At 46.1% G+C, this 14,839-nt stretch overlaps 2 protein-coding genes across 3 annotated transcripts in view; both read right to left on the bottom strand.

The window, feature by feature from the left end:
• Nucleotides 1-3,694: 3,694 nt before the first annotated feature.
• On the bottom strand, nt 3,695-13,062 carry CABP5 (calcium binding protein 5). 2 transcript variants are annotated; one of them, XM_082677741.1, is made up of 6 exons: nt 12,941-13,062; nt 10,834-10,864; nt 10,195-10,338; nt 9,128-9,237; nt 6,007-6,154; nt 3,695-3,771 (listed from the first exon to the last, which is right to left on the bottom strand). In XM_082677741.1, the coding sequence occupies exons 1-6, from the start codon at nt 13,001-13,003 to the stop codon at nt 3,746-3,748; spliced, it is 522 nt and encodes a 173-aa protein (XP_082533867.1). In that variant the 5' UTR covers nt 13,004-13,062; the 3' UTR covers nt 3,695-3,745. The 2 variants fall into 2 exon arrangements, with proteins under 2 accessions (XP_082533867.1, XP_082533868.1); XM_082677742.1 differs by lacking the exon at nt 10,834-10,864 and having other exon boundaries at nt 12,913-13,053.
• Nucleotides 13,063-13,827: 765 nt separating this feature from the next.
• Nucleotides 13,828-14,839, bottom strand: part of LIG1 (DNA ligase 1) — a 41,726-nt gene continuing 40,714 nt past the window's right edge. Inside the window, exons 27-28 of the mRNA XM_082677478.1 lie at nt 14,191-14,283; nt 13,828-14,031 (exon numbers count right to left, since the gene is read on the bottom strand). Of these exons, the coding sequence (XP_082533604.1) occupies nt 13,948-14,031; nt 14,191-14,283 (177 nt within the window). The 3' untranslated portion in view covers nt 13,828-13,947. The remainder of the gene's footprint in view (nt 14,032-14,190; nt 14,284-14,839) is intronic.

Raw genomic sequence — 14,839 nt, 5'->3', positions numbered from 1 at the left:
GACCCAGAAGAGATCCAGAGGTGGAAGATTCAATGTTACTTAAGGATCCCTAATTGCACCAACCCATGGGTGAGTCTCAAACATGGAGGTCTGCCGTTTCTACTCTCTCCAACCCATCTCTCACCCCTATCATGGCCTCTAATCAGGGTAAGGATCTGATCCAGAGCAACAATGGGGCTACTAGGTTATAGATCTTGAAGAGAGAGACCGTGTCTTGCCCATCTGTATTAGTAACGGACTAACTGCTGTAACAAACAATTCCCAAACGTCAGTGGATTAACTCAATAGAGGTTCACGTTGAACTTGTCTAAACTTCAGCGTGGGTGTTCGGTGGGCCGCCTCTTTTGTTGTGATTCAGAGACACAGGATCCTTCCGTTTCGTGGCTCCACCATCCCCTAGGGCCTCAGCATTCTCGGCAGGGTCCTCTTTATCAGAGTCTCTCAACGTTGGCGCTGTTGACATTTGGGATGACTCTTTGCTCTGAACTCCTGTTTTGTGCATGGTAAGATGTTTAGTAACATCCCTGCCCTTTACCCAGTAGATATCAGTAGCACAGCTATCAGTTCCTCCCTCTACCTCTCGCAACAACCAAAACTGTCTCCAAACATTGTCTAATTGTCTAATATCCTCTGGGGGGGGTCATAATTGCCCCTTCTCCATTGGGAACCACTATTCTATACCCAGTTGGCAGACAGAGGAACAAAGGAGTATGGAGGGCTGCTTGGGACTTGTGTGTTTTATGAGCCAGGAAATGATAACATCATTTTCACCCACATTCTATGAATCATAATTTAGTCCATGGCCCCACCTGACTAAAAGAGAGGCTGAAAAATGGATTCTAGCTAATAGCTCAGAAAGAAAAGGATGCTGGGTTTGGGTAGTACATGGAAGCTTTGCCTCACCATCTTTGTAACATGAGCTAACACACATGCACACACATGCAGGAAGACAGGCGTGTACATACATGCACACATGTGCGTGCACATGTATGCGTGCACACAACCTATCAGAGTATCTTACACATAGTACTCCATCATTATATCTTTGAGGGAGGGAGGGAGGAAGGGGGAAACGCGGCAAGGGGAAGGCAAGGAGGGAAGCTGTAATCCTGAACTAGCAGATGAAAAGTCCAAGTCCTCCTTCTGGTTCTGCTCCAAAAAAAGGTATTAACTTTAAATCATTCCTTATCTCATATGGGTCTTCATTTCCTTCTCCACAAAATGAAGAATTTGGGCTAGAACCGCATTTCTTAAGATGTGTTTCAGGGACCATTAGTCTCTAGCACTATTGAGTAGTGGGGAAAAAAAAAAAGAATATCTCAATATACTCTATACCATTCCTGTTAATACAATCCTCAATTGCATATGGACCCTTCTGACGAATCCCTCATTAAAAAAACTTGTTTAACTCTATTTCACATGGTGTTTCCCAAACTTATTTTATTCTGTCAGTTATTTCTTGAACATCTGCTATGAGTAAGTCACTATTCTAGGTTCTGAGGATACATGGTGTAAAAGAACAAGCCCCTGTCCTCATACAGAAGAACAGAAAGGTCAAGAGTTGTGTTTCCTAAACTTCTAAGTGTCACCCCTCCATCCTTGCCACATCTGCATGCCACCAGAAATATTCTGTACTCAACATTTTTCTTCAAATGTGCTCACTTCAATACATTTATTTTATTTTATTTTTTCAATTTATTTATTTTTATTTATTTTTGGCTGTGTTGGGTCTTCGTTGCTGTGTGAGGGCTTTCTCTAGTTGTGGTGAGTGGGGGCTACTCTGTAGTTGTGGTGCGCGGGCTTCTCATTGTCGTGGCTTCTCTTATTGCGGCGCGTGGGCTCTAGGCGCATGGGCTTCGGTAGTTGTGGCACGTGGACTCAGTAGTTGTGGCTCATAGGCTCTAGAGCGCAGGCTCAGTAGCTGTGGTGCAAGGGCTTAGTTGCTCCGCGGCATGTGGGATCTTCCCGGACCGGGGCACGAACCTGTGTCCCCTGCATCGGCAGGCGGACTCTCAAACACTCCACCACCAGGGAAGCCCTGACATTTTTTTTAAATGCTGGAAAACAGGTCCCCAGGGAACTCCTTGGTGGTCCAGTGGTTAGGACTCTGCGGTTCCACTGCAGGGGACATGGGTTCAATCCCTGGTCGGGGAAGTAAGATCCCACAATCCGCCTGGTGCGGCCATAAAAAAAAGAATTAAAAAAAAGTCCCCAAACATGCTTAAGACATATAAATGGGGGCAAAATTCTGCCAAAAGTACATATACAGACACAATCAGGGCCGAGAGATGGTTAATTCCATATCACTGTTTTGAACAAAGTAAAGAATGCAACCCCTGCTTTTTTTTTTTTTTAATAAATTTATTTATTTTTGGCTGCATTGGGTCTTTGTTGCAGTGCGCGGGCTTCTCATTGCGGTGGCTTCTCTTGTTGCAGAGCACGGGCTCTAGGTGTGCGGGCTTCAGTAGTTGTGGCACGCGGGCTCAGTAGTTGTGGCTCGCGGGATCTAGAGCGCAGGTTCAGTAGTTGTGGCGCAAGGGCTCAGTTGCTGCGTGGCATGTGGGATCTTCCCAGACCAGGGCTCGAACCGGTGTCCCCTGCATTGGCAGGTGGATTCTTAACCACTGCACCACCGGGGAAGCCCTGGTTCCACTTGTTTAAATTTAAATTAAAATTTTAGAAAAGGAGGCTATTGAACCAGGTGACCCATTCTCTACGTCTACTTAATGGACTTCAAAATTGAGAAAAACTCGGAGGAAGGTGTCAAATGAACTCTTTATTTGGAGGACCTTTGAGTTACTGAAGTGTCCTGCTAGCAGGCAGAAGTAAGGAGGAATATATCTTTCCAGTTTCCCAGCACAGATCAGGGTCAGGAGGTGAGGGATGGAATCTAACAGAGGGAACCTCCCTGAGCAGCCCAGGGCAGAGCCACGCAGAGGCAGGGGGCTCCCAGGAATGGCTTTGCGGGACCGGCTGAGCCGAGGATTTGGAAGAACCCATCCTCTCTCTCTGCATGATGTCATTTCGAGGGGGATTAATTCCCTGGGGGATCAGCTTGCTCTAAACCTTGATAATCCAGATTTGTGATTTAATTCAGTGGCCTGAGTATCTGACACAAGGAGAAGGAAGTAGGAGGCTAGAGAGATAAAAACAGACTGTGCTTCCAAGAAAACAAGGAGGGGTGGGGGTGGGGCGGTAATCTCACTTGGATGCCTCTTTAATTAACCAGTTCCATGCCCAGTCTTATCAGGAACGCTGTTTCTAGCCTCATGATTGACATGCCTCCTTCTACTGAGAGAAAGAAACTGAGGAGATTTGAAGCAGTTGAAGCAAGAAGGGGGAATGGTAGACTCTGTGCTGAACTCTTTGAGTCTAACAGGGGAAAAGACGACTTTAACCCAGAGGAACTGCGGGAAGAGACTCTGGCAGGTTATAGGGATTTAGGATGACGTGAAGTCCAAAGATGTCATTAGTCTTTGGAATTTGGGGAGTGGCAACTAGACTGTTCTGTTCACATTTCCACACGCAGACTCTTCCGTCTTAAACCAGTTGCAGAGATGTAACTCCTACCCCATCTAACCCCTACGATAGCCAAAGCTATCGTTTCTAGTCTAACCTCAATCCATAGCGCTGCAATGCCAGTCTCCCACCCTCTCTCCTTTGAGGGCCCATGGGGATGTGGTCCTCCGCTAGGGCTTGATCCACGTTGACCAGGTGGAGAGTGACGTGGGATTCCAGAACCTCCTCAACGAGACATCATCTTCACAAACTCTGCAAAACCAAAATTTCTGGTGAGGCACCCCTTTGTTGGTTTTTTTTTTTTTCTTCATTTGCTTTTTAAAATAATTTTTTTATTGGAGTATAGTTGATTTACAATGTTGTGTTAGTTTCAGGTGTACAGCAAAGTGATTCATTTATACATATAGATATATTCATTCTTTCTCAGATTGTTTTCCCTTTAGATTACTACAGAACACTGAGTAGAGTTCCCTGTGCTACGCAGTAGGTCCTTGTTGTTTATCTCTTTTATATATAGTAGTGTGTGTGTATGTTAATCCCAAGCTCCTGATTTATCCCTCCCCGCTCAGTGAGGTACCTATTTGTAAGAGTACCTGCCCTTATTTTTTCCAGCCTTTACTATGTGTCAGGAACCACTGGTGATCTTTGGGAAATTAATAACCTGACCCCTCTATGCCTTGATTTCTTCATCTACAAAATGGGAATCATAGGATTGCTATTTACCTTCTATGATTTTTAAGATGGTTAAACAATAAAATGCTTAGAAGACACAGTCGGTGTTCAATAAATTGTCATTATGAGTCTCTGATTTCAACTTTTCAACCGATCTTGGAGGGGTAAGTACCGTTTCACAGGTAAGCAAACTGAGGCTGGTGAGGTTGACCAACATGGCTGAGATCACGTGGATGGTGAATGGAGAACCCTGGAATGAACCCATGACTTTGCTAGGACTCAAAGTCAGGTGGACTTATTGGTCCCACCCAGGTCTCGAGGCCCCTCTGTCCTTCCCTTGCCTGTGACTGGCCTGAGGAACTATTTCCTGAAACCATTGTACCTCTCCCAGATTTTCATTGATGCCTACTCTGCACCTGAGCCTGGCTAGATCCAGCAGGCATCCAGCAAACATTTGCTACGTCGCAGCCATGCAACAAACGTCTACTAAGTTTCTATGCTGGGAATTTCACAGCAGAGATGGGTTAGAGAAACTCCCTCTGCCCCACAGAAATTCACAACCCAGGAGCCAAATGTAACTCAAGGTCTGCAGTCATAACTTCCTTTGGAGAGGAAGAGAAAAATCCCTGTAAGTCTTCACAGCTGGGACTACTACACCACATAAGGATGAAGGGAAGCATCTTAGCAGAGGTTGCACTGGCATGAACTCCTGAGAGATGGATAGGATTTGAAAATGCATCGATAACATGGGAAAGGTGTGGTAAGTGGAAGGAACATCAGGGAGAAAGGAACAGAAGTTGGAGAACACAGAGCAGTACCAAGTGTACACCAGAGCATAAAAATTCAGAGAGTGGTTGTAGAAGATAGAGGCTGGGTGGGTGGGTAACTGGGGCAGCATCATGGATGCACTTGAATATCAGACTAAGAATTTGAACCAGAGAATGTCACGATGGGAACTTGACGTGCCCTATTGATGTCTCCCACAAAAATGATCCCCCCCCATCCGCTCAAGACTCCAATATTTCTCATTTATCCAATCACTCAAAACACATGTGCTGAGCTCTCTGCTAGGAATTGGGGTATAATGATGAAAGATTTAGTCTGTGGTCTCAGAAGGAAACAGGCAATCAATGATTGGAAGCTATTGTGATGTCACGTGCCAGTATCACTGCAGAGGCGTGCGTGGGTGTTACCGGAGCACCGAGGGATCCCGAGCCTGGAAAGAAAGATGGGGCCCCAACCAGGGGCATAACTAAGACTTAGCCAGAGGAAAGAGGAAAGGGTTTTACAGACAGGACATGAGCAATGACAGCAAGGGGTCCTTAGTGCATGATTTCTTTTAGTTTTTCTCTAAAACTGGGGAGAAAGGTAGCATCTTTACTCCCATTTTGCGGATGTGAAAACTGACACTAAAAGAGAGGAAGCGACTAGGATAAGGACACATAGTTAGTAAGAGGTGATCCTGAATTTGAAACCCATGAATCTGACCCCAGCATCCCAGAGGCTAATCTCCTTCTGATGGGACATTTTTTTCCTATGATAAAGGCATCCAGGGAACAAAGAAGGGATGGGAGAGGTGGAGTAGGAATGGGCTTCTGGACAGGGTGTTCCAAGGAGTGGCCAAGACAGAAACAAGGAGAGGTGAGAGGCACTGAGCTCTTGGAAATGACATGGGCAGAAAGGGATGAAACAAACACCTCCAAAATCTAACCCGCCTCCTCCAACCTCAAACTGGGGGAAGAGTGAGAAGGAATGGCCAACTTGCAAAAAAATCACACTGGGGAGATGGAGGTGGCTACCCCTATACAACATTACCTTCAAAGTCGACGGTGCCGTCTCCGTTAATGTCGGCTTCCTGGACAACCTCGGAGATCTCCTGGGGAGTGAGCTTGTCTCCCAGGAGCCTCTGCATGGCCTGCTGCAGCTCTCCCAGGGTGATCTCCCCGTCTCCATTGGCATCAAACTGAATTGGAGCACAGGGGATAATATTAGCAACAATGACCACAATAATAATAATAATAGCACTGTTTATTAATCACTTACTGTGAGTCAAGAACTCAGCTAAAGATAACCAACAAGGACCTACTGTATAGCACAGGGAACTATACTCAGTATCTTGTAATGACCTATAATGGAAGGGAATGAAAAAAAAAAGAATATGTACATTTATATATTAAAACAAGAATCTATACATTTATATATATATAAAACTGAATCACTTTACTGTATACCTGAAACTAACACGACATTGTAAATCATTGTAAATTTCACCGCTGTGGCCCTGGGTCCAATCCCGGTTGGGGAACTACAATCCCACAAGCCACGTGGTATGGCCAAAACAAACAAACAAAACTCAGCTGAGAGCTTTTGCACGTTATCCTCTAAAAGCTCCTTGAAGGCAGGTTCAAGGAGTCTCGTTCCTTGCTCCATGCTTAGCCCTCTCTATGCTGCACACCTTTAACTAATCCACTAGAAAGTCTTAGAACATAAGTTCTATGTCCAAACGTATCTGGGAGCCAACTGCCCTTCTCCAGCTACATCGATGCTAACTAACCTGGTTCAAACCACGATCACCTTGTGCCTGATTATGGCGACAGCCTCCTACTTGGTCTTCCAGCTCCCACTGTGGTCCTACATAATCTGTCCTCCACACGTTGGGACTTGGCATTTGTGTTCATTTAAAACACCAATCAGATCTTGTCCCTCCCTGGCTTAAAGTCCTCCGGTGGCTTCCTATCCCACTCAGAAGAAACTCCTGACACCGCTCCGTGACTCGCAAACTGCTATGGGATGGGGTCCTGCCTTTAGCAACTCCTGTTTATTTCATGCTACTCTCTCTGGCTCATGCCTCTCCAAGTACTCCGGGCTTCTTGCTCTTCCTCAGACATGCCTTCCTGCCTTTCAGTGTTTGTACCTGCTGCTTTCTAATCCTGGGGTGTGATTTCCCCTAGAGCAGTGCATTGCCCGAAGGAAATACAATGTGAACCTCATGGGTAATTAAAATTTTTCTAACAGCCTCCTACCGCCACATACACAAATTTTAAGGGAACAAGTGAAATTAATTTTTTATAATTGATTTTACTTAATCTATCTAATATATCATTAAAAAAATTTCAAATGTAAGCAATTTAAAAATTGATTTAACCATGTAATCAATTTAAAAATTATTAATGAACTATGTTACATTCTTTTTTTTTCTGAGATCAAACCATTTTATTTACCCAGCGTCCTTCTCCTGGCTGGGATCTCTCCAGCTTCACAGTCACTGAAAAGCTGTTATATTCTTTTTATGTGTACTGGATTTCATAAGACTTAGTATAATACCATGCTAAGGACTTACTTAGTATGTCCTTAGCATGGTTAGTTAACACACCTACCCTCCAAAGATACTTAAACTAAGCTACTAAATCTTAATCCAGCGTGTATTTTATACTCACAGCACGTCTCAATTCAGACACTAAATGTTATCGGAAATAACAGAATATAACAGAAATAACATCAGAAACCTGCATGTAGGTTTCATGAAGTATGTAGTTGAAAAGGTAGATCTGCATACCCAAGTTGTTCCAAATGAAAGTTTTCCGATAATTGCATTGAGTATTCATTTTTAGATTCAAATGAATTGAAATTATATTCAATTGAATACAAATGGAAATTAATTTAATTGAAACTAATCAAAATTAAATACAATTATGTGTATACAATGGAATATTACTCAGCCATAAAAACGAATGAAATAATGCCATTTGCAGCGACATGGATAGACCTAGAGATGATCATACTAAGTGAAGTAAGTCAGAAAGAGAAAGACACATATCATATGATATCACTTATATGTGGAATCTAAAATACGACACAAATGAACATATCTATGAAACAAAAACAGACTCGAAGACACAGAGAACAGACTTGTGGTTGCCAAGGGGGAGGGGGTGGGGGAGGGAAGGATTGGGAGTTTGGGATTAGCAAGTGCAAACTGTTATATAAAGGATGGATAAACAAGGTCCTACTGTATAGCACGGGGAACAATATTCAATATTCTGTGATAAACCATAATGGAAAAGAACAGGAAAAGGAATGTCTATATATGTATAACTGAATCATTGTGCTGTACAGCAGAAATTAACACAACATTGTAAATCAACTATACTTCAATAAAATTTTTAAAAATTAAATACAATTAAAAATTCAGTTCCTCAGTCACACAAGCCACATTTCAGGCCAGCGGCTACCACCATGGACAGAGCATTTTCATGATCACAGGAAGTTCTATTGGACGATGTAGCTTTAGATCTTTACATGAAGCTGAGACAGAAAACCACACAGCTAGTAGGTAGAGATCTTCCTGGGATTTGGACCCATGTTTGCCTGACTCTAGGGTGTCCCCTTCCCAACACTATACTCTTCTTTATTTTTGCCTCACGTAGTTGAAAGCTCTCTGAGAGAGAAGAGCATTTTATCAAGGAATCTAAGTGAATTTCAGCAAGCCCCTTACCCTCCCTGGATCTCATCTTTTTAAAGCATCCCTACAACAAGTAGTTTCAACCAGACGATGTCTTGCAGCTTCTTTCTGGGATCTCAAATTCTTGGATTCCCTCTTCCTATCACAGGCATGAGGATTAGAGGTTCTAGCGTGTGTTTTGTAGATTGCAGGATCTTGGATAAGGTACGCAATTTCCATGAGCCTCAGTTTCCTCATATGTAGTATTGGGATACATGACTACTTACTCCTAATGTTACTTGTGAGGACAAAATTAGATGAAATAGGTAGAGGATCTTGTCCATTGCAGGTGCTTGAAATATGTTATTTTCCTTCCCTATAAATCCCACCATAGTTAGAAAAAATAACTGGTTTTGGTGGGTTCTGTCCATGGTTAATGGCTAATCATAGACCTCTTGGGTCTCCCTCAACCACCTCCAACATTATGAAACTTACTTCCTTGAAAGCATCTCGCATCTCCTGGACACCAATCATCCCAGCTGTTTCTGCAAGCAATTTGGGGGCCATCAGCTCCACAAAATCGTCAAAATCTACACGGCCACCCACTGAGGACAGAAGAGGCAGGTCTAGTGAGATTCCATATACCCCCAACCCTCCATTACCTCACTATGCCCTTCAACTCTGTTCAAGAAATAGATCTGCTCTGATCGCTCTGCCTTCTAAGAGCTTCCTTTCTTAGCCAACTCATGCCCTCTTGTCCCTCTCATCTGAACAGGAGTGGATGGGGTGCCGTAGGGTGGAAGTAACTGACTGTTGGTGTAACCTTGAGAAAATCTCTTAATTGGTTCAGATGTAGGTTCCCTCATCTGCAGATCTGGAGAAGGGAGAGTATGAATTAAATGAGCACTAAATCCCTTCCAGATATGAATACTATCACCTCCTTGAATTTAGCATTGTTTACTCAGTAACATGCCCAGAAGCAAACCCCGTAGCAATTTTATCCCAGCTTCCGTGACAAAATCAGCTTGCCTCCATCTAAAAACCCATCTTTTCTGTAACATTATTCACCAACATTAGGCTCCAACTCCAAGTTTGTTTCCAGCATCAAATACAGCTCCAATGTTGCCCTCCACTGACGAATCTTAGTGGTGATAGTAATAACTTACATTTAATAAGCATTTACTAGAGGCTAAGCCTTTACCTGTATTAACATCTTTATCCCTTCCTTTCTACAATCCCACAAGGTAAGGAGTGATATCATCTTCACTGGGTGGATGGGGAAACTGAGACTCAAGAGTGGGGGCTAACTCCACTTCTTATATGACTACAGTTAGTTAATAACAGAACTGGGACTTGAACCCAAATCTATCCCTAAAAGTCACGCTTTTAACCACTTCAAATGTTGCCTCCCTAAGTAGAGTCTGAACTGTTTCCTTCCAGACTTCTAGCCCCTCTTCCCTCCTCCCTATCTCCAACTCTACTCTCAACCTCCATATATCCTTCCCAATTCCACCCTTAGCCCTCCCCTAAACCCAGTCATTCCTCCCACCCCCTGGCCTCACAGTTCATGCGGATTTGCTGGCCCAGTTCAATCAGTTCCATCTCCGTGGGCATGTAACCCATTGTCCTCATGAGATTCCCCAAATCCTTACAAGAGATGAACCCATCTCGGTCCTTGTCAAACTCAAGAAATGCTTCCCGGAGCTCTGAAAGTTAAGAGAGAAGAACTTTGGGGAAGTTGAAACAGTCACTGGGGAAGAGTAGCATCGCTTGAAACTATCAATGAGGCACTGACTAAAGACTCCTCAAAAAAGAATACATTATAAAAATTTTTAAAAGGAGTGATGTATGAAATGCGTTAGCAAAAAGAATAGTTCCTGAGACCACTAAACGACAGCAGTGAAGTCCTTCACATTTTTGGGTGAAGTTATGGGAAACTTTGAAACTACCAAGGGAAAAAAACAAGTTTGGACTCACCCTAAAACTCAGGCATCATTTGTGGGTCTCTGAGACACTTGGGCATGGGGATGGTTTCTAAACACTTGGGGAAGTACTTAAACTGCCACAAAATCACAGTTGAGTGGGAAGAGTGTGATGTAAAATTTTCATGTCAAGGGGTTTATATTGAAATGCACAAAGGAACAGAGAGTAGGTAAGTGGGTGGATGGCAAAGTGGGGGCATTTAGGGGAGAGAGCTTTACCTTCAATCTCATCTGGTCCCAGTGGTCTTTCCTAGAAAGGAATGCAGGGGGCAGGGGATTTGGAGAGAGAATCAGGGATCCACATTCACTTCTTGAAACACATCTCATCCTCATCCTTTCCTGTTTCTCTTCCCTTCTTGCTCCCGTCTACCCCTCTCACCTTCTTTCTCCCATCTCCTGACTCCCATTCCACGGCTATTTCTTCCTCCTGTTTTTCCTCACCCCTTCTCATTTCCTCTCTCCCATCCTTGAATCTTGGTCTCTCTCCTCCTGCCTTTCCCAAATAGACATCCATCCTGCTGTGCCGAAATGGGTCCTGGAGGCCACGGAATCCAATCCCCTTCTTCTCCAGATGAAGAAAGCCAGACTTAGAATCACAGCTCACATATTCAGTTTGCTGACTGTGCCAGGCTTCCACAATCATTTCATTTAAACTTCTTTGAGGTAGAGCCAAATATCATGCCCATCTTATTTAAGAGGAAGTCGAGGGACAGAGAGGTTAAGGAAACTGCCTGAGGTCACACAGCTCATAAGTGGCAGATCCCCTCCCAAAGCGGGGAGATGTTAAATCATTCCTTTGAGGTCATGCAGAAATTCAGGTGCGTTGAGAGCTGGGATTTGAATGCAGGTCTACTGGCTGCCAGGTCAGAATTCTTTCTACTATACCCCACTGGCTGTTTTTCCACCTGCCTCCATGGTTAGAATCCCTTGGCTGCGGGAGCTGTGTTCAGTGGCACCCAGGCAGGGTGATCACTGCCAGCATGACCAATTCCTAAAACCTTTCCTGTTGCCACCACCCACTGGACATAACTGAAGGGTCAGGCTTGGGTACCTGGCACACCACCTGGAAAATTCCATCAACCCCTGGCCTCTGTCACCCCCTTTTCTCCCTTTATCCTTGGAGATTTTCCCCCAGCTTCTCTTTCTTACTATCCCCTTCTCCCCAAATCTCTCTTAATCTTTCTCTCTCTCTCATGATCTTAAAAACTAACAATTAAAATCATGCCCGTTGGGGCTTCCCTGGTGGCGCAGTGGTTGGGAGTCCGCCTGCCGATGCAGGGGACGTGGGTTCGTGCCCCGGTCCGGGAGGATCCCACATGCCGCGGAGCGGCTGAGCCCGTGAGCCATGGCCGCTGAGCCTGCGCGTCTGGAGCCTGTGCTCCGCAAAGGGAGAGGCCAAAACAGTGAGAGCCCCGCGTACCGCATAAAAAAAAAAAAAAAAAAAAAATCATGCCCGTTGGAATCCAACAGACATGACTCTGCCACTTACTAATTGTATAAGCTTAAAGCAAGGGACTTCATGACTCAGAGCCTTAGTATTCAGTCTGTAAAATAGGGATGAAAGTAATATGAACCTCATGAGTCATTCTGAGGATTAAGTGACATCAGGAATGCAAAGCCCTTTGCACAAGTCTGAGCTCACAGCGATGACTTAGTAAGTGGCATCTGGGCTTCCCTGGTGGCGCAGTGGTTGAGAATCTGCCTGCTAATGCAGGGGACACGGGCTCGAGCCCTGGTCTGGGAGGATCCCACATGCCGCGGAGCAACTAGGTCCGTGAGCCACAACTACTGAGCCTGCGTGTCTGGAGCCTGTGCTCCGCAACAAGAGAGGCCACCATAGTGAGGAGGCCCGCGTGCCACGATGAAGAGTGGCCCCCGCTTGCCACAACTAGAGAAAGCCCTCACACGGAAACGAAGACCCAACACAGCCAAAAATAAATAAATTAATTAATAAACTCCTACCCCCAACATCTTCTTTAAAAAAAAAAAAAAAGTGGCATCTATTGTTATCAGCACCTCCAGCATCATCACCACCTTCATCACTATGGGAGTCAAAGAAAAGAATGATAATGATCATCAACGATGACATCATCCTAGTTCCCCTTTCCTTTTTCTTTTTCTTCTCCTTCATCTTCCACCTTTTGGTCCTGACGTCTGATTTCACCCTCACCCATCTTACGGACCCACGTGTCCCCATGATGCTCCCTGGAGTTCTACCTTCTCAGTTCATGCTCTCCCCACCTGCTCCCCTATTGTCCCTTCTCTTCCCCGCATCCCAGCTCCCTTTGCCCTGCCCACCATCCTCCCTCACTGTCCCCTGACTCACCCGCTGTTTCTCAGCGATGCCTTTTCTCAAGAAGATGCAGGCGGGGCCCATGGGAAACTGCATGGAGGGGGCAGGGCAGAGCTCACCAGGCGCCAATCTCAAGACAGCTCCCCCCCTTCCTGTCCCCCGTGGCGGCTCAGCCTCCTTTCCTTCTCTACCACTCCTTTGCCAACTCTTCCTGCCTCTCTTGGCCTCTCCCTCGGTCACCTTGGCTCCCTTAGAGCTGTGTGACAGCTGGGTCAGAAATCCCTACTCGGGTTGGGGAGGGATCCCAGTTGTTCCTGCCTCCCCATCTGGCTTGAGAATGGAGGCGGAGACAGTGTCGGGCTCTGACCTTTTATCCCCAGAATAGAACTGGAAGGATAGTTTTGAAAATGAGGATTAGAGCAGAGGGCATCAATTCATACAATGTTTCAACAGGCACGTTGAGTGATCAGTCTAAGCCTGGCCTCTGCTGGCCTTCGTGTGTGTGAAGATGGAGAGGACATCTGGCCTCCAGGAGCTCTAGGGTAAGCCAGGAATGTGTGTAAACGAGCGACGACCTGACTTCAGGAATAGACATGCACAGTGGCTCAGAGGGGGATGTTTGCCCTTCCTCTTGCTCCTCTCTTCCCTTCCTTTCTTCCTGCATAGTTCAGGGGGAGGGGCAAGGTAGCCATCCATGCCTTGGGCTCTGTCACACCGCCCAGTGCAGACGTGGCACATTTCCATCACTGCAGAGTTCTACTGCAAGGCCCCGGTTTCGACAGTTGTGACACACTGTTACACGCTATCAAAGGGTGAGCTGTTATGGCTGTACCCCCCAGAGCCCAGCACGGACACAGAGCAGGTGTTCAACAATTATTTATTGAAAAGAATGACAGAACCCCAAACCCCAGCTGAAACCATCCCCTCCCACACACACACCTGACTATCAAAACCCGCACCCGGCAACACCAGATTGCTGAGCACCTGAGGCGATGCCCCTGGGCCCCCTCCGCCCCCAGCCCCCGGGGAGAGCAGGGGGCCTAGTAGAAATCTTCCAGGTCAGAGTCTGGCTCTGCGCCTTGCTGGTTCTGAATCTGACTTTGCTTCCGGTACAGACAGGCCACCTGAAGTGAGAGGGTGGGTTGTGGGAGGGTCAGAAGCCCTGGGGCTGCCCCACCCCCTTCCATGCCAAGCCAGGCCAGAGCCCACCTTCTCCAAAAAGCAGGCCTGGCTGGGCAAGCCCACCCCTGGGCCAACCACCCACCCTCTACCGCGGGCCTCACCTGGGCACTGGTGGTGGCCTCCTCCGGCTTCTTGTCCTCACGGACGCAGATAAACCGAGGGAAGCGGAGGGAGATTCCCTTCTCGCTATCCACCTGTGGAGGCGAGGCGCGGTGGGTGGAGTGGTGATGGGAGCAGCAGTCCAGCCTGCTCCCCAGGCAGCAATTCCCCATCCAAAGTCTCCTCCCCACTCCTGCGCCTCTGGCCTGTTTCCTGATCCATACAATGGGGCTAAGCGATGGGTCGTTGTAAAAATTAAATATGGTCATTTAGTGCTTGGGGCCGCTCCCCGGAGCAGGAGCGTGTAAGAAACACAGGCAGCTGTGGCTGTGCTTTATGCTGTTGTTATTATTATTAGGGCCAAGAGGGGTGGATTCTAGAACCAGACTGTGAGGTTCAAATCCCAGCTCCTGACTCTCTCGAGAGCCTCGTGACCCTGGGCCAGTTACGCTCCCTGGGGCTCTATTTTCCCATCTGTAAAATGGGATGGTCAGTGTCTTGGTGAGGATGAGTGTGAACAAGTGACATGCCTGCTTCACCTAAATGCTCGATAAATGCTGTTCCCATCTCTTTATTACCAGGGGCCCCCGACTTCCCGAGACAGTGCAGGAGTGAGAAATTTCAAGAAGGAAACTAGATAAAAAGTATGAG

This window comes from Grampus griseus (genome assembly GCF_964374135.1).
Source record: "Grampus griseus genome assembly, chromosome: 19".
Lineage (NCBI taxonomy): Eukaryota > Metazoa > Chordata > Mammalia > Artiodactyla > Delphinidae > Grampus > Grampus griseus.
This window is presented reverse-complemented; position numbering and strand designations above follow the sequence as displayed.